Source organism: Haematobia irritans, chromosome 2 (assembly GCF_050003625.1).
Source record: "Haematobia irritans isolate KBUSLIRL chromosome 2, ASM5000362v1, whole genome shotgun sequence".
Taxonomy (NCBI): Eukaryota; Metazoa; Arthropoda; class Insecta; order Diptera; family Muscidae; genus Haematobia; species Haematobia irritans.
The window spans coordinates 107184033-107208423 of NC_134398.1; the positions used below are offsets into that span (position 1 = coordinate 107184033).

At 37.8% G+C, this 24391-nt stretch overlaps 1 protein-coding gene across 8 annotated transcripts in view; it reads left to right on the forward strand.

Annotated features, from left to right (window-relative positions):
- The window catches only part of mtsh (mitoshell), a 164136-nt gene that overhangs the window by 96956 nt on the left and 42789 nt on the right, over window positions 1-24391 (forward strand). For 5 of the 8 annotated variants that reach the window (XM_075295818.1, XM_075295822.1, XM_075295817.1 and 2 more), the window contains one exon: window positions 21080-21869. The exons of the other annotated variants lie outside the window; for them this stretch is intronic. In XM_075295818.1, the coding sequence (XP_075151933.1) occupies window positions 21080-21229 (150 nt within the window). In that variant the 3' untranslated portion in view covers window positions 21230-21869. Of the gene's footprint in view, window positions 1-21079; window positions 21870-24391 lie in introns of those variants that run through there. 8 annotated transcript variants of the gene reach the window in all.

Below are 24391 nucleotides of genomic sequence, written 5' to 3' on the forward strand. Positions count from 1 at the left end.
TATGCTACAACATACTTTGTTAACTCACATTGTATGGTTAAAATATATCTGTTATTATTAGAAACCCTTAATGGACCTACCGTATCTATTGATATAGTTTCAAAACTTGTTCCTGGTGTATCTGTCATCGTAATTGTTTCTTTTGTGTGTCTAGTCTGTTTGTTCAATTTACATTGTGGGCAACTTAAAACATATCTTTTGACCATTTTCGACATATTCTTCCATATATATCATTGCTTTAATTTCAGTAATGTTTTGCGGACTCCTAAATGTCCTCCGTGTGGTGAAACGTGGTATTCCGCTATTATTTTCAATTGTGTATGCGCACAGTTTATTCTTCTTGGTTCTTCATATAATATAATTTTCAAATTTACTTTATTCTTTTGTATTAATTTATTCATAATTGTTTTGAATTCTTCCATGGCCATGGATTTGAACAATTCATCATTTTTGCTCATTGCTAATTCTTTTATTCGTTGCTCCAAAGTCACCTTAGTGTTCGATGGATTATCGCTGACAGATACACTGCTATTATTTATCTCAAATACTGTTTTCTTTCTCTGCATATCCGGTATAAACTCGAGTTTTCTCATATTTCGTATGTCAGTGGGTGATGTGCATTCCCAAATTAAAAGTTGATCATGCTTCGAAATTGGTACTTCATCACTATGGGTGTCATCGTTATGTTTTTGTGCATGCAACTCTTTCTGCATGCTTCTAGTAATGGCTAGGACTTGAGCGTCTCGCTCGATTGAAGTGGGAATCATTGCTTTCAAAGTTTCGCTATTTATGTTTATTCTTGACAAAGCGTCAGCATTTGTATTCATCTTCCCTTTTTTGTACACTATTTCAAAATCATAGTCACATAAATCCATTCGAATACGTGTCATCTTAGAAGAAGGATTTTTATGTGAGAACAATGAAACAAGTGGTCTGTGGTCAGTCACAACTATGAATTTTCTGCCATAAAGGTAGGGTCTAAAAAAGTTGATTCCCCAATGAATGGCAAGGAGTTCCTTTTCTAATACTGGTTTATATAAATCATGTTTTGATAGAGTAGCGCTGGCGTACGAAATTGGTAAATCGTTGCCAATTACTCCTTGAGACAGAACTGCTCCTAAAGCATAATTAGATGCGTCTGTCGTCAATATAAAAGTTTGTGAAAAATCCGGGTATTGCAGTACTGGAGGTTTAAGTAAACTTTTTTTTAAAGTTTCAAATGCATTTTGGCACTGTAAAGTCCATTCGAATTTCTGATTCTTTTTCAGAAGCATATTCAAGCATTTTGCTTTATCGGCAAAGTTCGGTATAAAGCGCCTATAATAATTACAAAAGGCTACAAATCGTCTGACTTCATCAGCGTTATTTGGTACTGGATATCGTCTTATTACTTCATCTTTGGCTGGATCAGTCTTCACTCCTTTATCCGTTATGAGATGTCCCAAATAGACTACCTCCGGCTTCAAAAAACTGCATTTGTTTGCATTTAATTTAAGGTTGAATTTTCTCAATCTTCGAAATACATCTCGCAAATTTTCGTTGTGATGTTTGAGACTACATCCAAAAACGATGATGTCATCCACATAAAGAAAAGCGGATGCATCCAAACCACTTAAGGCAACTGTTAGCATTCTTTGGAAACTGTTTGATGAAATTTTCAAACCAAACGGTAAACGTTTGAATTGGTAATGGCCATCTCCAGTTGAGAAAGCTGTGAGTGGACGTGATTCGCTGTGAAGATTTATTTGGTGGAACGAGCTTGTCATATCAAGTGTTGAGAAATACTTAGCTCTTCCAAGTCTGTCTAAAACGTCTTCAATCCGGGTTAGTGGAAACTTCTCATTTACTATTCTGTCGTTGAGTTTCCTAAAATCAACAACCAAACGCCATTTCTTTTGCCCATCTGTGGATTTCTTTGGTACAACCAATAATGGTGAATTGTAAGGACTGACAGAATCTTCAATTATGTCGTCTTCCAAAAGTTGTGCAACTTGTTCGTTAATCTCTTCCATTTGTGTCTGTGGGAGTCTGTAGTTCTTTATGTAAACCGGAGTGGAATCAGAAGTTTCAATGCGTTGTGTATAAAAATTGTTTACACTAAGCTTCTCACCAGGTAAATGGAATATATCTTGAAATTCTCTAAAAACATGTATTATCGACTCTCTAGCTTCTGGATCACTTGTACCAACATCCAACGATTCCAATAAAGTGTCCAGTCTAGTGTTGTTATTTTCGTATTTGCTAGTAGTAGTGTGGCAGATATGATAATCACTTAGAGGATTAAACTCACAATCAATATCATTTATAGTTACATTCTTATCAGTGGAGTTCAGTAGTTTATCATGAACAACCGTGTGCTGGTATAATGCAATTGGCAAGATAAACTCCTTCTGCCAATTCCTTGTTGAGTACAATACTCTCTTCTTTCACTCTAATGTTTAGTGGCAAAATGATTTCTGACCTCGATGGTATGGTTATACTGCGATGAGTCACCGGTCTAGTACTCATGGGTAATACCACATCTGTATTATTTTCGTTAAACGTAATTGTGTATGTCTCAAAATCAATTCTGCATAAATATTCAGATAAAATATCTCTTCCTATTATTCCATCAGTTGGTATAGGAAAATCGCCGTGAACCACATAGAAATTGTGCACAATGGCATCATCCTCCATTTCCAAACGTAAACTTGATGTACCAATACATTGAATTGCCTTTCTGGTGATCCCAGTTAACCTTGCTGTGTCTCGTGTATTTATCCTCATAAAGTCTTGAACTTTACATACAGAAATATCTGCGCCAGTATCTATCATGAATGTTAACACTTTACTTGAGCATTTCAGTGTTACGAAAGCATTTGTTTTCAATTCGATGTTAAATATTTTTAATTTTGGGCCTCTTGGATGACATCCTGCGTCATCCGGCCATTGGAGTTTTCCTGTTCACACGTACAAGGAAAAGCTCGATAGTTTCTTCCACTACTGTTTGTATATGTACGGCCTCTGCCACCAAAATTGCGACTTCCAACATTATTATTATTACTGTTATTGCCATTTCCATTAGAATATGTGGTATAATTATTATGAATTTGCCGATTAATATGGCGAGAGTTTCCTCTTTGATTTCCTCGTATGCTCACATTGTGTCTGTTACCACTGCGGTAATCGTTATGACACTAACGTCTATTATTGTAAGTGTAATGTGTGTTACCGTATCTGTTGTTTCGGTTATCGTATCTTGTGTCGGTTCTATTGTTTCCCTCGTATCTATTCCTGTGGTAGGTATGAGTTCCACTAGACCTATGAACCGGAAAAACTTGTCTCGTCTCCATACCTAAGCTTCTCTCAGCTGTCAAACACCTTTGAGTAGCCTCAGCTAGTGAAGACGGCATGTTAGCCAATAATATCGGTTAAAATTCCAAATTTACACCTTTCATAAAAACATTTAACGCCATATTTTCATTTGCCTTGTAAATGGCATCCTTAGTGTCCTGAGTCGGATTTGTTAAATTTCCTATTTCAAACCTGCTGAGCTCATCACTAAGTTCCGAAATTTTCTCCCTAAATGATGTCATGCTAGAATTACCCTGTTTTGTATTTCCTAACTCCGTTCAAATCTGTTGTATGGGCCTCGGATTAGGGTAAGCGTCTTCCAATGCTTTTTTTAGACCCGCGAACGTAGTCGGCCTATTAGATCGGCCTAAAGTGCTCCTTACTTGAGCCGTAAGTTTGAAATTGTAGACGTACTTAACGAATATTTCCTTATCTTCATCTCGTAGTAGGTCATGCAGCAATTCTGACTGCGCAATAAAATCCTCCAAATAGTTGAATGAGCCCTTGAATATTTGTAGGTTTTTACCCACCATAGAAATATCGAATTGAGCTATAGTTGGTAAATTTCTTATTTCCTTTATATCTTTTGTTTTCACTTGTTCAAGTAGTAGCCAAACTTCCTCTTTCAATTCATAAAATTCTACTTTTAACTCGGATAATTCCTTGCAATCGAAATCAGTATCATTCACCGTATCTTGTAAAACCTTTATCCTTTTTAATTTAGATTCTTTATAATCTACATAAAATACTGTATTTTTACTTTTCTTTAAATTCGACTTCCTTTAAAATCTAGCAAAAATTCAAATATATATAATTCCAGTGTGAACATTAAAGTGTGAATGCAAGATTTTATGTGTGAACGCAAATTTATATTAAAGTGTGAATGCAAAACACAAGTGTGAACGCAAAATTTTACAATGTGAACGACAACTTTAAGTGTGAACAGCAAATATTTTACAACCCTATTCAGTGTAAAGCCTCTTCTACGTTATAATCGATTATATAGTATTCGATAATCGATTACAACACTTCAATTTTGACATTTTACTTTCATAATCGTTTGTAGATGACGATCAGTTTTACCATTCGCGAGTGATATTGTTATTATTATTATTATTTTTCTTTTTATATTTTCTATTATAATTATAATAATTTTTCATGTTCAATTCATTTTTAAATAAGAAAAGTGAAGTTTCTAATTCATTCCATGTATTTTAATTTAAATAAAATGTATATACAAAAACAAAATACATCAGTGTTGTGTTTCATTGTTTTCCATGGTGTTTATTGTTGCATTGTTGGTTTCAATTGTTTGTACGGTGTTTGCTATCGGTTTTTTCCTTGGCATTTCTGCTTCAATTTCAACTATTCTTTGCCATATTTCGCAAGAACGTTGCCAAGACGGTGGTGGATCAGCATTAACTATTTCCTTCAAGGCAGCCAGCTCTCGACGCAAACGCACAATTCGTCCACCTCTTCTATGTTTTGGTTTTTGTGTCGGTGGTATACGGGTCAATTTTTCTTCTACCGCTCGCTGCTGTCTTTTCAAATAATTCTCGATAGATAGCTTCTTTGGGCCTACGTTCAACGCAGCTGGAGTAGCTACCTCTTTCGGCAGCAGCTTTTGGTCCGATGTGGGCAGGATCGCCATGAAATGTTTGTCTTTTTTAATTTAGTGTGTGTTGTGGAATTGATGAAGATGATAGTTTGATGTTTTTAAATTTAGTATGCCTGCCTAATAGTTTGCCGGCGCTTAATAACGCCACGGACAGAAAAAGGGTTTTTGTTTTCCTTTGCAGGCACAACCAGGTGCCACAGCAAAAATAATTATTTAAATAGAAAATGCCGGTTTAGGCTTTCAAAACTGAATGATTGACTTTATTGAAAATTATTCATCTTTTATACTTAAATAACGGTATTTATAATTTCTAATTCTTTTTTCAACATTATCCTTAAAAATAAACAACAATCCTTAAACATAACATAACATAAGCTGATCAAAAATCCAATTATACTTAAACTACTAAACAGCTGATTCATACATATAATATCGTTTACACTACAGGATGGCACCTAACGCAAAGTTACTTGCGTCCGTATTTAGAATAAATGGTTTAGTAAAATCGGGATATGCTAGTACAGGATCGTTAACGAGTAGAGTCTTTAGTGTCTCGAAACTTTTACGGTATTCGGTATTATTTATGTCGATTTTAGCGTCTTTCTTTAGATAACTTGTCATGGGTTTTGCTATCCTGGAATAATCCTTTATGAATTTTCTGTAATATCCACTTAGTCCCAAGAATTGTTTAATTTGTTTTGGACTTTGGGGAATTGGATATTTTATGACACATTCTATTTTCTTTGGATTTGGTCTAATTCCTTCTTGAGTTACAATGTGTCCAAGGAATTCAGTTTCGCGTTTGAGGAATTCGCATTTGCCGAGTTGTATTTTTAAATTTGCTTATTTGAGCCGATCTAGTACCGATCTGGTATTTTTTCTTTAAAGATATTTAAGGCGCTTTGCATATTATTTGAAGCGATTTGGCTAGCTCCTGCGTTATTACCAATGATCATGCTGCTTTTATTGTTCAGACTCCTCAATCTATCTTTAATTTCATTATACAAATCAAGTGTGTTTGTTTTAAAAGTAACTGATCTCATACGGTCAAATAGATCTTCGACGCTATACTTCTCCCCGAAGTTATTCATCAATATATTTTTTACATCGGTCCAGGACTGAGCATGGAAATTGATTTCAATGGTTTCCCTAGCTTTGCCCCTAAGACGACTTTTGATTAAATCAGAAAATAGAAGTTGAGACATATCATAGTATTGCCTGAGAAGCGGATGTATCCTATCCACTAATGTTACAAAGTTGTATAGGTCTCGTTTGTCTCCGTCGAATTCGGGAAGTCTTTCAAGGTATTTGATAGGGTCAAGTGATATTGTTGGGGCGTCAGGTTGTGCCATTTTGAAAGAGTGTTAAATTAAAATGTATTAGGAAAAAAAAATGTATTAGGAATTTTGTCTTGGTCTTATTCGTCTATGTCGTCTTCTAACAATCCGTCTTTGTTGATTATTGTCCTAATCCCTGATGTGTTCGTTGACCTCTGCCAAGTATCTGTCATTAGAATCAAACCCTGGATCTAAGTCTATTTGCTGTAATACTATAGACTCCTCTAATTCTAGATCTGACACGTAGTCTGAAGTTGTACTATCTGTATCACTCATATAAATACGAATTAAAATTGATGTTCTATATTAGGGCTTACGGGTTACAGGTTCTTGTTGATTGGTGGTATTTTTTGTTGGCTCCCTCTTCACGATCACGGTTCTTCTACAAGGCTTATTGATTAGGGACTTCTCTTTTCCAGATGATTTGTTGGCTTCACAACTTCTTCTCCTTTTCGCAATAGTCGGCCTTCAGGATTACAGGTTCTTGTTGATTGGTGGTATTTTTTTGTTGGCCCCCTCTTCACGATCACGGTTCTTCTACAATGCTTATTGATTAGGGACTTCTCTTTCAAGATGATTTGTTGACTTCACAACTTCTGCTCCTTTTCGCAGTATTACAAGAGTCAGTTCCCTTTTTTACGTATGTATTGATCGCACAGGCCCTTAGTATTATAAGGGTAGTGTTTTTATTATATTTCTTTTGTTCTTGTTCTTGTTTTTTTTTCACAGGTCCAGAGTATTATAAGGACAGTGTTCTACTTCTAAGTTCTTAGTTAGTTTTTTTTTTTTTTTTTTTTTTTTTTTACAAGTCCTTAGTATTATAAGGATTTCTTTTTTTTGAGTCCCTTTTGGGTTATTAATTCACACGTCCTTAGTAATGTAAGGATATCGTTCGCGATTCGCGGTAGGCCTTGGTAATGCAAGGATCGTTTTTGTTTTTAAAGATACGCGTTACTTTCGTTGATACGAAAAAAGAGTAATGTATTTACGCGTATCCTACCGACTGCGCCAGATATGATGTTATTGTTTTTTTTAAGAAAAATAAAACATTATTTTATTTTATGAATACTCTTTATTGAATTGCGGTAATGCGCAATTATGACCAAAATGAATACTGATTATATCTCCAAAATATGAGTCGTATTTATATGGATAAATCAAGAATGAAAAAGAGAACATTAACATTTGGCCAGACTGATTACCGGGAATTTATTAGTCGAAATACTTGTGTTAGCAAATTATGGTCAACAGCAATCGAAGTGATGCCGTTCCAATGAATTAAATTTGGGTTGTGGAAAGAAAAGTGTTGCATTTGCAATAAAGGTAGAATATTGGACAAATGAAAGTAAGTCGTTTGATGTAATTCCATAGAATTATAGGATTGGCTTTGATTGCAGTGGAAGCACATGTCAATATGCAAGAGTACATACATACATATAAATAAGAATGTTTGTATGTTTATATTACGGATGTTGGGGTGGCATACATATATTCATATAGGTAATAATGTTTGTATGTTTTTATTACGAATGTTGGGGTGGCCGTAACTGTTAAGCTCGTTTTTAGCAATTATACAGGCTCGATTTACATCATCATTACCAGTATACTGCAATAGTTTGAACCCCGGAGTACTTAACCCTCCGATGAGTGACAGTTCTGAACTTCACGGCCGTGTGAAAAGGTCCCTAGGACCTTTTTTTGTAAATTATGTTTTTTTCATATAATTTTTTTTGATTTTTTGTGTTGTTTTTATTGTTTATAACTATATTCTACATACAAAAATATATGTTTCAAGTTTTTTATTTTTTTTTGCTTGAATTTCCTTAAGACTATTATAAAAAAAATTAAAAAATTGTTAAGCGTGTACTTCTTGTCCCCTGCCCTGTGCGTAAGTGTTGCAGCGATGTAAAAGTGTGCTATGTTCTCCGCAAACAGCGTTGCCGCAGCCGAAGCAGTATGCCTGCGTTTTCCGCTGCCGCCCGTACTCAGAACGGCAAAGCCTACATGACGGTTTACTTGACCTAGCCGCAAACGACGGTACATTGCCTTCCATCGGTTTGGTAATACCCGAAATGAAAAGAAAAATAAAAAACAAATAAATATATATTATATTCTTGAATGTGAAGATGTTTTTCTTACCCTGACATCGAATGCTTCCATTGCATTGCGTATCCTTGGATATGGGGTTATATGGTTGTTCAGGGCACGTTCTTCGATATTTGGTGTGGCCAATTGTTTCGTTAGCAGTAACAAGAACGACCGCCGTCTGTCACTCCTTTTTATAGGCTTCATTTCGTTCTAAATCGTAAAAGCAGCCAATGCAGCGACGTCCAGCATATTATAAAATATGGCCAACGGCCATCGTTGTGTTGCTCTTTTGGAGCTGTAAGTGCCTAGCATTTGATCCATGGTATCAACGCCGCATTTGTTGGCGTTGTAATCTAATATGGCATAGGGCTTCCGCTTCTCGGTTTGCTCGTCAACGAGGCAGGTGTAGTGCATTGTGGAAAGCACGTTCACCACTTTATTTTTTTCGGCACGTATGAGCATAACGATATATCCCCCTCGTTGAACCCAAATAATGTACTATTGATGGTGCGCTTCGGGTTCTTCTTGAACTCGTGTGGAATGAATGTTTTGTTGTAGCGCACTGTACCAACATATGCGGTCTTCCTCCTCAACAAAATACGCGCCAAGTCAAGAGTGGTAAAGAAATTATCCGCGTATATGGTACGGCCAGCATCTAAATATTTTTCCACAAGATCCAGCACTACGTTCTGCCCTTGGTTTATCTCCCGTTATTGGTTTGGCAGTTTTCCAGAATATATCATTCCCTTCACAGGATAATAACTCTGTGAGTCGCATAACCACCATACTTTCAAACCATACTTAGCTGGCTTTGACGGAATATATTGTGTGAAGCGGGTGGGGCCTCTGCAAGGGAACAACTGCTCATCAACTGTTAGTGCTTCATGAGGAGTGTAAGCTGCTGCCAAGTTATGTTGAAACATTTTCCAAATGTCGTCAATAGCCGCAGTTTTGCTGTTGATGAGTCGCTGTTGTCGAGTGTTTCCATTGTCGAATCGAATAAATTGCTTTATGCACATGAAGCGATCGTACGACAACGCAGCTTTGTATATTGGACAACTGCTCATCAACTGTTAGTGCTTCATGAGGAGTGTAAGCTGCTGCCAAGTTATGTTGAAACAGTTCCCAAATGTCGTCAATAGCCGCAGTTTTGCTGTTGATGGGTCGCTGTTGTCGAGTGTTTCCATTGTCGAATCGAATAAATTGCTTTATACACATGAAACGATCGTACCACAACGCAGCTTTGTATATTGGGCAACGCGTCGCGTCCCATAATTCCATAGCTGGTTCATGGTTTGATCTTGTGAGGCCAGCATACAAAAGAATAGCTACAAAGGCGTCAAACTCTTTCACTGTCACTGTTTTCCACTCCTATTTCTTTGTGGGATTCGCCAAATTCCATGCAGCTGTAACCTCCCTGCCTTTACGATTTGTTTCACGTAGCACTAAGTGTATTATTTCCTCTGTCATGATTGAACACATTATTGTATAGGGGTCGTGTATATTTCCTGTTGGTCCTGGTTTCTTTCTTCTGAAGTCGACCACGTTATGATAACGAGTGCGTGATATTGGTGGTGCTTTTTTACTCCATTGGGTGCCATCTTTACCAATATAGTAACTTTCATTCGTTTCCTGTCTTGAATTTTCTTAAGACTATTATAAAAAAAAATTAAAAAAATATTGTTGTGTGAGCGTGTACTTCTTGTCCCCTGCCCTTTGCGCAAGTGTTGCAGCGATGTAAAAGTGTGCTATGTTCTCCGCAAACATCGTTGCCGCAGCCGCAGTATGCCCGCATTTTCCGCTGCCGCCCGTACTCAGAACGGCAAACCCTACATGACGGTCTACTTGAGCTAGCCGCAAACGACGGTACATTGCCTTCCATCGGTTTGGTAATACCTGAAATGGAAAGAAAAATAAAAAAACAAATAAATATATATTCTATTCTTGAATGTGAAGATGTTTTTCTTACTCTGACATCGAATGCTTCCATCGCATTGCGTATCCTTGGATATGAGGTTATATGGTTGTTCAGGGCACGTTCTTCGATATTTGGTGTGGCCAATTGTTTCGTTAGCAGTACCAAGAACGACCGCCGTCTGTCACTCCTTTTTATAGGCTTCATTTCGTTGTAAATCGTAAAAGCAGCCAATGCAGCGACGTCCAGCATATTATAAAACATGGCCAACGGCCAACGTTGTGTTGCTCTTTTGCAGCTGTAAGTGCGTAGCATGTGATCCATGGTATCAACGCCGCATTTGTTGGCGTTGTAATCTAATATGGCATAGGGCTTCCGCTTCTCGGTTTGCTCGTCAACGAGGCAGGTGTAGTGCATTGTGGAGAGCACGTTCACCACTTTATTTTATTGCGGAACGTATGAGCATAACGATATATCCCCCTCGTTGAACCCAAATAATGTACTATTGATGGTGCGCTTCGGCTTCTTCTTGAACCCCTGTGGAATGAATGTTTTGTTGCGCACTGTACCAACATATGCGGTCTTCCTCCTCAACAAAATACGCGCCATGTTAAGAGTGGTAAAGAAATTATCCGCGTATATAGTACGGCCAGCATCTAAATGTTTTTCCACAAGATCCAGCACAACGTTCTGTCCTTGGTTTATCTCCCGTTGTTGGTTTGACAGTTTTCCAGAATATATCATTCCCTTCACAGGATAATAACTCTGTGAGTCGCATAACCACCATACTTTCAAACCTTACTTAGCTGGCTTTGACAGAATATTTTGTGTGAAGCGGGAGGGGTCTCTGTAAGGGAACAACTGCTCATCAACTGTTAGTGCTTCATGAGGAGCGTAAGCTGCTGCCAAGTTATGTTGAAACAGTTCCCAAATGTCGTCAATAGCCGCAGTTTTGCTGTTGATGGGTCGCTGTTGTCGAGTGTTTCCATTGTCGAATCGAATAAATTGCTTTATACACATGAAACGATCGTACGACAACGCAGCTTTGTATATTGGGCAACTGCTCATCAACTGTTAGTGCTTCATGAGGAGTGTAAGCTGCTGCCAAGTTATGTTGAAACATTTCCCAAATGTCGTCAATAGCCGCAGTTTTGCTGTTGATGGGTCGCTGTTGTCGAGTGTTTCCATTGTCGAATCGAATAAATTGCTTTATACACATGAAACGATCGTACCACAACGCAGCTTTGTATATTAGGCAACGCGTCGCGTCCCATAATTCCATAGCTGGTTCATGGTTTGATCTTGTGAGGCCAGCATACAAAAGAATAGCTACAAAGGCGTCAAACTCTTTCACTGTCACTGTTTTCCACTCCTATTTCTTTGTGGGATTCGCCAAATTCCATGCAGCTGTAACCTCCCTGCCTTTACGATTTGTTTCACGTAGCACTAAGTGTATTATTTCCTCTGTCATGATTGAACACATTATTGTATAGGGGTCGTGTATATTTCCTGTTGGTCCTGGTTTCTTTCTTCTGAAGTCGACCACGTTATGATAACGAGTGCGTGATATTGGTGGTGCTTTTTTACTCCATTGGGTGCCATCTTTACCAATATAGTAACTTTCATTCGTTTCCTGTCTTGAATTTTCTTAAGACTATTATAAAAAAAAATTAAAAAAATATTGTTGTGTGAGCGTGTACTTCTTGTCCCCTGCCCTTTGCGCAAGTGTTGCAGCGATGTAAAAGTGTGCTATGTTCTCCGCAAACATCGTTGCCGCAGCCGCAGTATGCCCGCATTTTCCGCTGCCGCCCGTACTCAGAACGGCAAACCCTACATGACGGTCTACTTGAGCTAGCCGCAAACGACGGTACATTGCCTTCCATCGGTTTGGTAATACCTGAAATGGAAAGAAAAATAAAAAAACAAATAAATATATATTCTATTCTTGAATGTGAAGATGTTTTTCTTACTCTGACATCGAATGCTTCCATCGTATTGCGTATCCTTGGATATGAGGTTATATGGTTGTTCAGGGCACGTTCTTCGATATTTGGTGTGGCCAATTGTTTCGTTAGCAGTACCAAGAACGACCGCCGTCTGTCACTCCTTTTTATAGGCTTCATTTCGTTGTAAATCGTAAAAGCAGCCAATGCAGCGACGTCCAGCATATTATAAAACATGGCCAACGGCCAACGTTGTGTTGCTCTTTTGCAGCTGTAAGTGCGTAGCATGTGATCCATGGTATCAACGCCGCATTTGTTGGCGTTGTAATCTAATATGGCATAGGGCTTCCGCTTCTCGGTTTGCTCGTCAACGAGGCAGGTGTAGTGCATTGTGGAGAGCACGTTCACCACTTTATTTTATTGCGGAACGTATGAGCATAACGATATATCCCCCTCGTTGAACCCAAATAATGTACTATTGATGGTGCGCTTCGGCTTCTTCTTGAACCCCTGTGGAATGAATGTTTTGTTGCGCACTGTACCAACATATGCGGTCTTCCTCCTCAACAAAATACGCGCCATGTTAAGAGTGGTAAAGAAATTATCCGCGTATATAGTACGGCCAGCATCTAAATGTTTTTCCACAAGATCCAGCACAACGTTCTGTCCTTGGTTTATCTCCCGTTGTTGGTTTGACAGTTTTCCAGAATATATCATTCCCTTCACAGGATAATAACTCTGTGAGTCGCATAACCACCATACTTTCAAACCTTACTTAGCTGGCTTTGACAGAATATTTTGTGTGAAGCGGGAGGGGTCTCTGTAAGGGAACAACTGCTCATCAACTGTTAGTGCTTCATGAGGAGCGTAAGCTGCTGCCAAGTTATGTTGAAACAGTTCCCAAATGTCGTCAATAGCCGCAGTTTTGCTGTTGATGGGTCGCTGTTGTCGAGTGTTTCCATTGTCGAATCGAATAAATTGCTTTATACACATGAAACGATCGTACGACAACGCAGCTTTGTATATTGGGCAACTGCTCATCAACTGTTAGTGCTTCATGAGGAGTGTAAGCTGCTGCCAAGTTATGTTGAAACATTTCCCAAATGTCGTCAATAGCCGCAGTTTTGCTGTTGATGGGTCGCTGTTGTCGAGTGTTTCCATTGTCGAATCGAATAAATTGCTTTATACACATGAAACGATCGTACCACAACGCAGCTTTGTATATTAGGCAACGCGTCGCGTCCCATAATTCCATAGCTGGTTCATGGTTTGATCTTGTGAGGCCAGCATACAAAAGAATAGCTACAAAGGCGTCAAACTCTTTCACTGTCACTGTTTTCCACTCCTATTTCTTTGTGGGATTCGCCAAATTCCATGCAGCTGTAACTTCCCTGCCTTTACGATTTGTTTCACGTAGCACTAAGTGTATTATTTCCTCTGTCATGATTGAACACATTATTGTACAGGGTTCGTGTAGGTTTCTTTCTTCTGAAGTCGACCACGTTATGATAACGAGTGCGTGATGTTGGTGGTGCTTTTTTACTCCATTGGGTGCCATCTTTACCAATATAGTAACTTTCATTCGTTTCCTGTCCATCATTTTCTTCCTCTTCATCATCGTCGTCATCAGTATCTTCATTTAGCTCGACGTATCCTTCAGTTTCGGCATATGACTCTTCAGCATGTTGGTATGTGCGATCTTCATCATCCTCAACTTCATAATTATCAATTGCAGCAATCAGAACAAGTAAATTATGTGTTGAAACAATAAAAAAATTATAATGATGCCCAAAAGCATGCATTTATTAGTGAAATTCAGTACATGGTCCATACGGACCTATTCACACGTCCGCGTACCATTCTCACTAAAACTTCAATAACTCCTAAAGTAATGATCCGATCGGCTTGATTTTTTTTCCAAAAAATGCGCAACAAAATACTCTTCGAATACAGAGTAACTTTGGGGGTGGGTTGTAGTGGCCGAAGTAGGAGTAATTTCAGTTTTGAAAAGGCAAAAAGGTCCCTAGGGACCTTCTCACTCATCGGAGGGTTAATTCACATATTTTGTTTCTATAAACATATGGTTCTTGAATAAGAACTATGTCTATGTTCCCTTTCATCAGGAGAACTTTTAAGGCAGATGCAGTCTTACAATGATGAAGATTTATCTGGAGGATCCGTATGACCATCGAGATTTTCAACAACCGTCACATCAGCCGCTTCAATCGAGTCATCGAGAATGTCCTCTTCAGAGATCTCGGTGACTCTCGCAATAGCCACAGGTTCAACTTTGGTGAGTTCTGGTACGGTATCTATCCATGTCTTCAACTTTGGTATCTCCCTCGACTTCGCAAGAGGATCCGCTTACTTCTGATTCAGACAGAGGCTTGTCCATTTCTGAATCATTTAGCTGATCGTTTTTATATACTTTCATTTGGATATAATGAAAGCCATAAAATACACGGCCCTGAGACTTTGCTATCCACTTCATCCAAACGGCCAACCTTCCAATCAGCTGTTGGAATATCTGGATTGCATCGTTTCAGCCTATTTAAAATAGATTCAGGGTCAGAAGGGCTTCCAGGTATCCATGTATGTGCTCTAGGTCTAGCCGGTATGTCTTTCTTCTCGGCTAACTCTAGAGCAGCTCCTTCCCAAACTTCACCAATTAGTATCAGAGCAGCTTTAAAACATTCTATAGACCTCTGGTCCTCAAATGCGACTAGCTTAAATCGTCCTTGATACCAACCAGCCTCTTGGTGTCGAGGATCTGGGCCGGGAAACTTTTCCAGCACCTGTGAGTAGACGACAGATAGAGCATTTTCAATTTCCCCCCATTTTTGCTTTGGAACCATACCGTCCAATGCTCCTTTATTAATGATAGCCATCACAAAGCTGTCTTTAGCAACTGAGGCAAACCATCTTTGATCCCTTTTAGATTATGGCTCAGATTATGGCAGCTCATCCGGCGATCGTTCCCTTTTTCCAGTCTCAAGAATTCCTTGAGCTCATTTTAAGGAATAGCTTTGTTTAGCCGACAGCGTGCTTGGGTCGACTGATCCTAACTTCTTTAGGATAAACAAAGCATTTCTGTGTTCCTAGAATCTCTTTCGTGAGGGATTACCTCCTTTTGATGTCGTTACCTTAGAAAAAGTTCGACTTGTCAGAGTGTCGCCACCTGTCGACCCGTCTACAGGTCGACTAATTGGGCCTAACTCTTGGTCATTGCCCAGATTTATAACTCCAGTCGATACCCGTCCACTGGGCCTGAAGTTAGCAAACCAGTGGATGACTTTGAATTTCGCTGCATGGTGGCTTAATATCCCACCACACTTGAAATTCTTAGTAGGTACCTATTACGATGAGTTTATCCGCTATTAAAAAAACACGTCCGTTCCGTTCGACACCTCTTGCGTGAGAGTACTGCATTTTGTCTAAGATAATTTTATGGCATATAGCTTTTGGATTACTGGAGGGACTGGAAGATGTTAGCTTAAGCAGTTTGCTAATATAAGGTGTGTTCGCATACTTTCCCAGTAACAAATATACAGTAAAAACTAGCAAGAGAGTAAGAGTGTATTTTACTCTCTTTGATAAAAATTGCTGATAAGTACGGGTACGGCATTCAGTAACTATTTGCACATTCAGAATTTCAGCTTCTAAAACATTATAAACACAAAAAGATTCCTGTTATTAACTTCCAATGTACAATGTACAGAAAATGTACATTGAACTCGTGCTTTGTTTGTCTCCAACCAGCTCGCAAAGTAGGCTATGGTTTGCAAGATTTTAATGGGGAACAAATCTCTAGCAAAAACTTGCAATTTTACTATCTGTTAACTGTCAAATTTAGTTTCTCTCCGGATCTCTTTTTGCTGCCTTTTTGGTGTAAACCATAGATTATAGACTCAGATAGATGAGTCATTTCTCTCCACGAAAATGTGTCAGTTCCAAAAATTAATTTTCTGATATTTCGTTTTGATTTTTTCGTAAAGAGCCAGTCCCAAACACTAATTTCCTGGCACTTGCTTGTGTTCGTAAAGAGCATTGCTGCTCAAAATTCAACTTCCTATTTTCGCGGTTTTGGTCAAAATTTTTGTTTATCAAATATGAACTTTTAATATAATTTATTTATAAATCCTCCGGTCCATTATAAACGTTCTAATTTTGTGGAAAATTGGCAAACTACAAAAAGGAAAACGAAAGAGAATGTAAAGGTGCTCTTTTTTCGTTTATTCTTAATTTTCGGAACTGCCAAACATCGTTTAACACCGATGGATCATCTATCTTATATAGGGTCTATGGTGTAAACGAACGACTTACTGTAAAAATTTGTGATAATTATCAAAAATTATCGGGTTCTCGAACGGAGCTATTTTTGGTTGGTAGGAGAGCATCAAGGGTTTTGATTATTTTGATATGAAGTTGACTATTGCCTCGGCTGGAGTACATTTGTCAATGTCTGAAAATTTTCCAATATGCTCATGATGGCCAGATAAGTACATAACGCGAACCGATGGATATGGATATTCTCTCACCAGGTCATTTAAAGACGCTTCATATCCATGGCCAAAAGCAATCATGAAACCTGCTCCAATCATAACTTCGTCTACTATATCGGCCACCATGAAGTCATAACTAACGGATTTGTTAGGAATAGTTAACTTTATGACGACCTTTCCCTATACGGTTGCGTGTTCACCTTTCACAATTTTTTTTTTTCTGATTCAATCTCGAAATTAATTGATCCAATTAATTTTTTAATTGAAATGTCTTCAATCACAGAAATGATAGTATCAATTAAAAAATTAATTGAAAGTCAATTAAAAATTAATTAACACTATTCATTTTTGGGACTCACTCAAAACTCAATTAAGACTTTAATTGAAAAATTTTTGTGAAATTTTTTTCTGTGTTAACAGTGCGTAGCCAGACTCCAACCAATGGTGTTACTTTTCATTTTATTATATCATATCTAATGATAGATTTCGAAGCACCAGCGTACAACGTCAAAGTACGTACGTTTAAATTGTTATTTTTCTATTCAACTATTGTTATGGGGATTGTGGGGCAATCATCTGTGGGTGTCAGCTCTTCTATCGCTGAACTAGCTCGATTTAGTTTAAAGGTGACTTACTTGGCAATGGGATCACCCTCTAGTGGCTATTGTTTGATGGGGATGGCGATGTTACTCTTGAACGTTTGCTGTCGAAGCTTATAACATTAATAAATAATATAAATAAAGGAGCATTGGACGGTATGGGCCCAAAGCAAAAATAGGGGGAAAAATTGAGAACGTAATGTCTGGTGTATACTCAGAGTTGAAAAAAAAGTTTCCCGGACCAAGGCCTCGACAGCAAGATGTTCGGTGGTATCAAGGACGGTTTAAGTTAATTACGGGCCAGAGGTCTATGGATTGCTTTAAAGCTGCTTTGATGCTAATTGGTGAAGGTTGGGAAGGAGCCGCTTTGGAGTTGGTCGAGAAAAAAGACTAAACCTAGAGCACATGCATGGATACCTGGAAACCCTCCTGATCCTGAGTCAATATTAAACGTACTAAAGGAATGTAACCCAGATCTTCCAACCGCCGATTGGAAGGTTGGTCGTTTGGATGAGGAGGATGCACCAATACTACATGTGATGTTTATATTGAACATTGAGTTGCTGCCACATCTAGCTCAGACCAATGATATCCATATGAATGTATACAAAAGCGATCAGCCAAAGGATTCCGAAATGGACAAGCCGAGATGCACCAACCTTCGTCACCAAAAATAGGCAAGAGGTTTTGGCGTCACATTGGCCTCCGGAATTGAATGATAAGATATCTGAGTGGCAAGTTTTAATGGAACATTGCTTCTCAGATCATAACTGCTCGTACTTCAAAGACCATATTTCCGCCAAATGTGAGGCAAGCTGATTGGAATAGGTATAGCGATACATTCAATATTATGATGGTACATGATATCGAACAAACCGTTGAGCAAAGTCCACAAGAGTTCCGGAGGATTGGGATACTTACAAGATGGATGGAGAAAGGCTCAGCATAACTCTTGGAATGATTACTGTAGCAGTATTGAGAATACGTCTGAGGCTTCCAGACTGCGGAAGGTACTAGCATCCACTAACTCCGCTCCAGGTTTTATTAAAACATCGGAGGACAATTGGACAACGTCCAGTGAGGAGACGTTGGAGGTACTTTTGGACACAAATTTTCCCGGAAATCAGACGGTTGAACCATGTTCTGGCGGTGCAACAGAGGCTCAACGGTCATTTCCTATCGAGGAAATTGTATCGGAATCTAGAATAAAATGGGCTTTAAATCGTTTTGGACCATTCAAATCCCCCCGGACCTGATGGAATTACTCCCGCGGAGTTACAAGCAGTGACTGACACTGCTTGTAACTTTGTTGATGGTGATATATAAAGGATGTATAAACTTAGCATACATTCCAGAAAAGTGGAGGGAAGCAGAAGTCGTTTTTATACCTAAAGCTGGAAAAGCATCTGACTCGATGGCGAAGGATTTCCGACCAATCAGCTTAACCCCATTCCTACTTAAGACTCTGGAGAGGATGATCTATATATACATATTAGAATTAGCGTCGATTCATGTTTTCTCTCGAAACGACAGCATGCATACTAGAAGGCCAGGTCAACTGAGACCGCATTGCATGAACTATCCAGCTTTATTGAAAGCTCACTATATGGTAATGAATACACAATCGTGGCGTTTCTAGATATCGAAGGGGCATTCAATAACGTCTATCCGAGCTCGATGTTAGACGAACTTTTAATGAAAAGACGTATTTTAGGACAAGCAAACATACAAAGGTATGTGAAAGAGGCACTCCCCAAGGAGGAGTTCTATCACCTCTTCTTTGGAATGTTGCTATAAACAATCTTCTGGTTTCCCTAGAAAAAGAAAGGATAAAAGTGGTAGCATACACAGATGATGCAGCTCTAGCAGTCAGGGGAAAATTCCCATCCACAATCAGAGATATTATACAAAGAGCCCTCCGGATGACTGAGAACTGCGCGAAAGAGAATCGACTTGGTGTAAATCAGAACTAGTCATGTACGGCAAAGATCGCAAAACTCCCACGGTTAGGCCCATATCCTTAGGGGGTATTGAAATTCCCTTTGGTGTGTGTGCAAAATATCTTGGCGTTATTTTGGACAGGAAGCTGAACTTTAAGCTTAGTATTGAAGAAAGGGCGAGAAAAGCAACGGTAGCTTTGTACTCGTGTAAAAAGGCAATAGGAAAAAAGTGGGGACTAAAACCAAAAATTGTGCATTGGCTATACACGGCAGTGGTTAGATCTATAATGCTATATGGTGTTGTAGTCTGGTAGCCGGCACTTCACCAGCCGACAAGTTTAGACAAAGTTCAGCGTATGGCGTGCTTGTGTATCTCAGGCGCATTCAGTAAGACAGGGACAGATTCTCTTAATGTAATGCTGCATCTATTGCCTTTAGACATTTTGGTCAAACCGTCAGCTGCAACAACGGCTGTGCGGTTGAGCGAGCTATCACTGTGGTCGGAAAAAAGGTACGTTCACACTTCGATTCTCAAAATAATGTCAGATGTGCCAACTGTAATGGATTACACCTTGGCGCAACCACTTTTCGACAAAAAGTTTGAAACTCTAATTCCCAACAGTGAGTTGTGGTGTACACTGATCGCAGGGAATAAACGTCATATATTTCTACACTGATGGCTCCAAATTGGATGGACAAGTGGGTTTCGGATTATATTCTAAAGACCTGGAACTTCGAATAACGAAAGGATTACCTAATCACTGTAGTGTTTTTCAAGCTGAAATATTAGGAATAAGAGAGGTGGCTAATTGGCTGAGAAATAATGTTCCAACAAATGTTGGCATTAATATATACTCAGACAGTCAACCTGCAATAAAATAGAAGTGATTGTAATTTGATCATTACAAATAAACGGACACTAAGAAAAATATAGAAACATCTCATTGGTAATAGTATATTAAACACCAATTTCGCTCTCTTTGTTTTGCTAAATGTTCATACCCAGCAAAAACTAGGTAACCACATCTCATTACAATTGGCATTACCAGGAGTAAAGCTGTCATTACACGTTGCATTACATTGCGGTGAGTTATAATGACTAGATTTCAAATGCCACTTGCCTTATAAAAAAGGGGCTTAAAATTCACTTTTAGTACATTTCGAAACTAATGTGAATTGGCTATTGGATATATTATAACGTAATTCACGAATCCAACTCTCTTAAACAACCTACATTTATTTCTATTTTAAGTGTGAAATTTATTTGCGTGTAATCTTATTTAGATGATTTATTAGATTTTTTGTTTATTTATACAATATTCGTTTCTATTCAAATAGTGCTCCATTACAGCATTACTCGCCACATTTTGATCCATTGTAATCGGCGATGGAAATCAATATTTTCGAGATTTGGTTGCCTGAATAAGTGGCTATTTTGCAAGCGTTGTTGTATCTACGAATAAGTGATTACATATTAGGTGATTATATGCTTTAAAAACACTACATATTTCATGGCCGAAAGTATGCCTGGGGATAAGTACCTTCCTCCTAGGACATGCGAATATAAATGTAATTCGGATCGATGCCAATTAATAAGTGGTTATTAATTTTTAAATAAGCTTACCTACAAGATTACCGGGTAATGTGAGTTTTTGCTGGGTATATATGTATATTTCTGCCCTAAGAAAACTTGCTGTATCAAATGTGTATCAGTTTCATAAATCAAATCGAAAATGTTTAACATTATTACAGTATTATCAATGCATCTTTATTTTTTTAATATTTTTAATTTTATTGTTGTTAGACTAAATATGACGAAAATCTCCAAACTGCATTAAAAAATTTTGAAACTGAATTCAATGAACTACTAACCGAACCTTCATTTGCAAATTACAATTTTGGAAGTAAGATTGGTGACCCACGAGAAATTGACCACAACTTAGGCAATAACTAGATACTAAATATGGATATTAACCTAATAATATTTTATAAGCATTTTGACATTTAATTTATGGTATACAATTACCAATGCAATTACTCATATGCTGTATTGTAGCCAGTTCGACAGGAATGCCTTTCGTATCACACTTATCTGAACTCGTAATTTATTGCTCTCAATCTATTTTCGCCTTTCGTAATTTTTAACCTTTATCTGTACCACGTTGTAATATTTTTTTATTGTAACACAAGTTTAGTTTGAACTAAAACTAAAAATATTTCAAAAATAATCATTGCTATTTCATATTCTGTATCTGTACCAAATTGTAATACTTCTAACCTAATACAAAAGAGATTAATTAATATAAACATTAACTTTTTTGAATCATATGCTTCTTATATTAAACCATTACTTATCCATTGTATTATAATGTAGGCAGTAATAAAGACCCCATGATTTTATGTTGTATCAATTTTATAACTGTACCAAATTGTAAAACCTTTATCGTATTTATAATAAGGTATGGGTTTGATTGGGCTATAGAAAATCTTTTTAATACTATTAACTTCTAATTTCTGTAAATTATAAATTAGTAGCGAATATAAAAACGCATCACACAGTTATTAACACTGATTATTTTATTACAAATTTTGTTTCGTAAATGGATTCTAATTATTTGATAAAACGCTTCTACAAAATTTATGTAATATTTTCAGAAATATAATTTTAAAATTATGTAAATTAGTAAAAATATGTAGTTTTTTCAAGAAGAATTTGAAGAAGTGCCAAATAAAAATGCGTTTAAATTTTTAACATAAACAACTGGTTTTGCCAACAGAGTTTCAATGCCTATCAATATACAGTCTCGGAAACTTACTAAACAGACGTTCGACATTTTATTACATATATCGGGATAACTGAAGCCTTGAGAACATGGAACCTTTTTTTTAATGTCATCTTTGGCATTTTCTTCAAGGTTACTACCAGAATGTGTACCCATGGCAGAGAAAATAGATGAATCCATATTGTTCATGGCAAACGGTTATCGTGCCACCAGACTTGTCTCTAATATTGCATGGTTTCATAAATGAAGACCTACGCAGAAAAAAATTCCACGAACATTTTTCCAATTAAAGCTTAATTTAATTTGAAAACATATTCAATTAAAAATTTAATTGATTCAACAATTTTTTTAATTGAAACAAAAACCAATTACAAAAATTAATAGTATCAATTAATTTTTTAATTGGATCAATTAATACTATAATAGACTTTCAATTATTTTTTTAATTGACACTATCATTCTTGTGATTGAAGACATTTCAATTAGAAAATTAATTGGACCAATTAATTTCGTGATTGAATCAGATTTTTTTGTGTCTAAGAAACCCCAATTTTACTGGGTTCAGCAGGGCTGTGGAGCAAATTTTCCGAGATAAGTAAATTAGACAATGCCGTCATCTGGACTTCTGTTATCAGTAACGCGCAATGGAGAAACCTTCAGACAGCGCAGAACTCAACGCTGCGATTGATCACTTCAAAGACACCTGGTGATGTGACCTTCAGCGTGAGCCAATCAATACTCACCTTTAAATGCAAGGGTAGCGACTAAATTTTTAATCTTCTACAAACAGCCAAACAGTTTACATCGTTCTCCTCTTCGCGTAAATTAAAGACTTTATTTTTTAATAAAAATTACTGTATTTGATTAAACACCAAACAGCACAAGAGTTTTTATTTGGGTAAAGGAAACCACTACGTTTTAAATAAGGAGGAGTAAAAATTGCCGCTTCACAATTGTTATTAATTTTTCGAAGCAAAAACAGTCACGTTGGCCTGGAGCAACGGTATTTCTTACGGTACGGAAATCACATTCGACGTTTTTGTAAGTTTATAGTCAACGTATGAACGACAGTGGTCCCTACGGCGGCTTCAACAGACATGCCTGACAACGAAGGTGTAAGAGGAGATGCCCGATCAACTGGTGGTATTTCAGCCATATACGCCCGTTTACCTTTCCCACAAATGTGTAGCTTGGTTTGCGATGATGGACTCTTGGTTTGCTGCATCGGACATAACTAAATAAGCGAAAAGCTGCCACGGTTATTGCAGCATTGAATCCTAGTGTGATTGCGCAATTAATGGATACCATCACATCGCTTCCCCAGACCGAGAGATTTTAGTATGTAAAACAAAAATAATTGGCACTTCGCTGATAGTGAACAAAGGCGTCTAAATAGGCTATTATCAGAGCTTCCGCTAGGTGACAAAAACCCTCAGAACTATTTTTTGAAATGAAACGAGTTGCAGGAAGTACTCTATGAAAAGCAGGGTTAAAGGGTCTATCAACGAAGCGGCTACCCGGATTTGCTCAACTAGTTGTGGCGGCGGCAACAGGAACAGCTGCGAAGTCCACTAAAATATCAGATTCCATTGTAGATACCATTTCACCGGGTCAGATAAATGAACTTCGCAGCCAACCGTCCCAGGGAATGGATTCATTACTACGGCAATAGTCGAATTGGGTAAGAAATTTGAAAACTTCACCACCCGCCCACGTTCTCGTACTTGTAGATCAAACACTTCAAGGCATGTTTCCCAAAAGCGAGAAAAGAGTCAAAGTAATGCTCCAAATTCAGATCTGTGTTGGTATCACCGTTCTTGTCGTAACGCGCAAAAGTATCGAAGCCCTTGCCACCATAGCTCCCTAGACGTGCAAATTGTCGACTCATATGAGTCCAATTGACTTGTTGGATCCGTGGAGCAAAGCTCTTCCACGCATGGTCAAATCTTTCGCCTACAAGTTACAGACAAGTACAGTCATAAAACGATTCGTCCATCAAGGTAATTGATAAAAAACGTCTGAGGTTGGACCTGGGATTGCAAAAAGATTTTTACTTGTCTTTTGTCATCGGAGATGTTACAACACCAATTATCGGTTCAGACTTTATAAAATTCAATGATTTGTTGATTAATCTTAAGCGTAATTGGCTAAAAGTAAAGGGTGATACGGTCAAAATTTGGTCAAGGGAAAACGCGTGTAAATCGGTGAAATTGTTTATTTAAAAAATCAAATTAAATTTCTTTTTCAAGTTCAATTAGTATAAAATTCAGGAAAAATATTCAGTTAGGCTTTCGCTTTTCCAAATCCGAATCGCCGGGCCTCACGCTTGACAC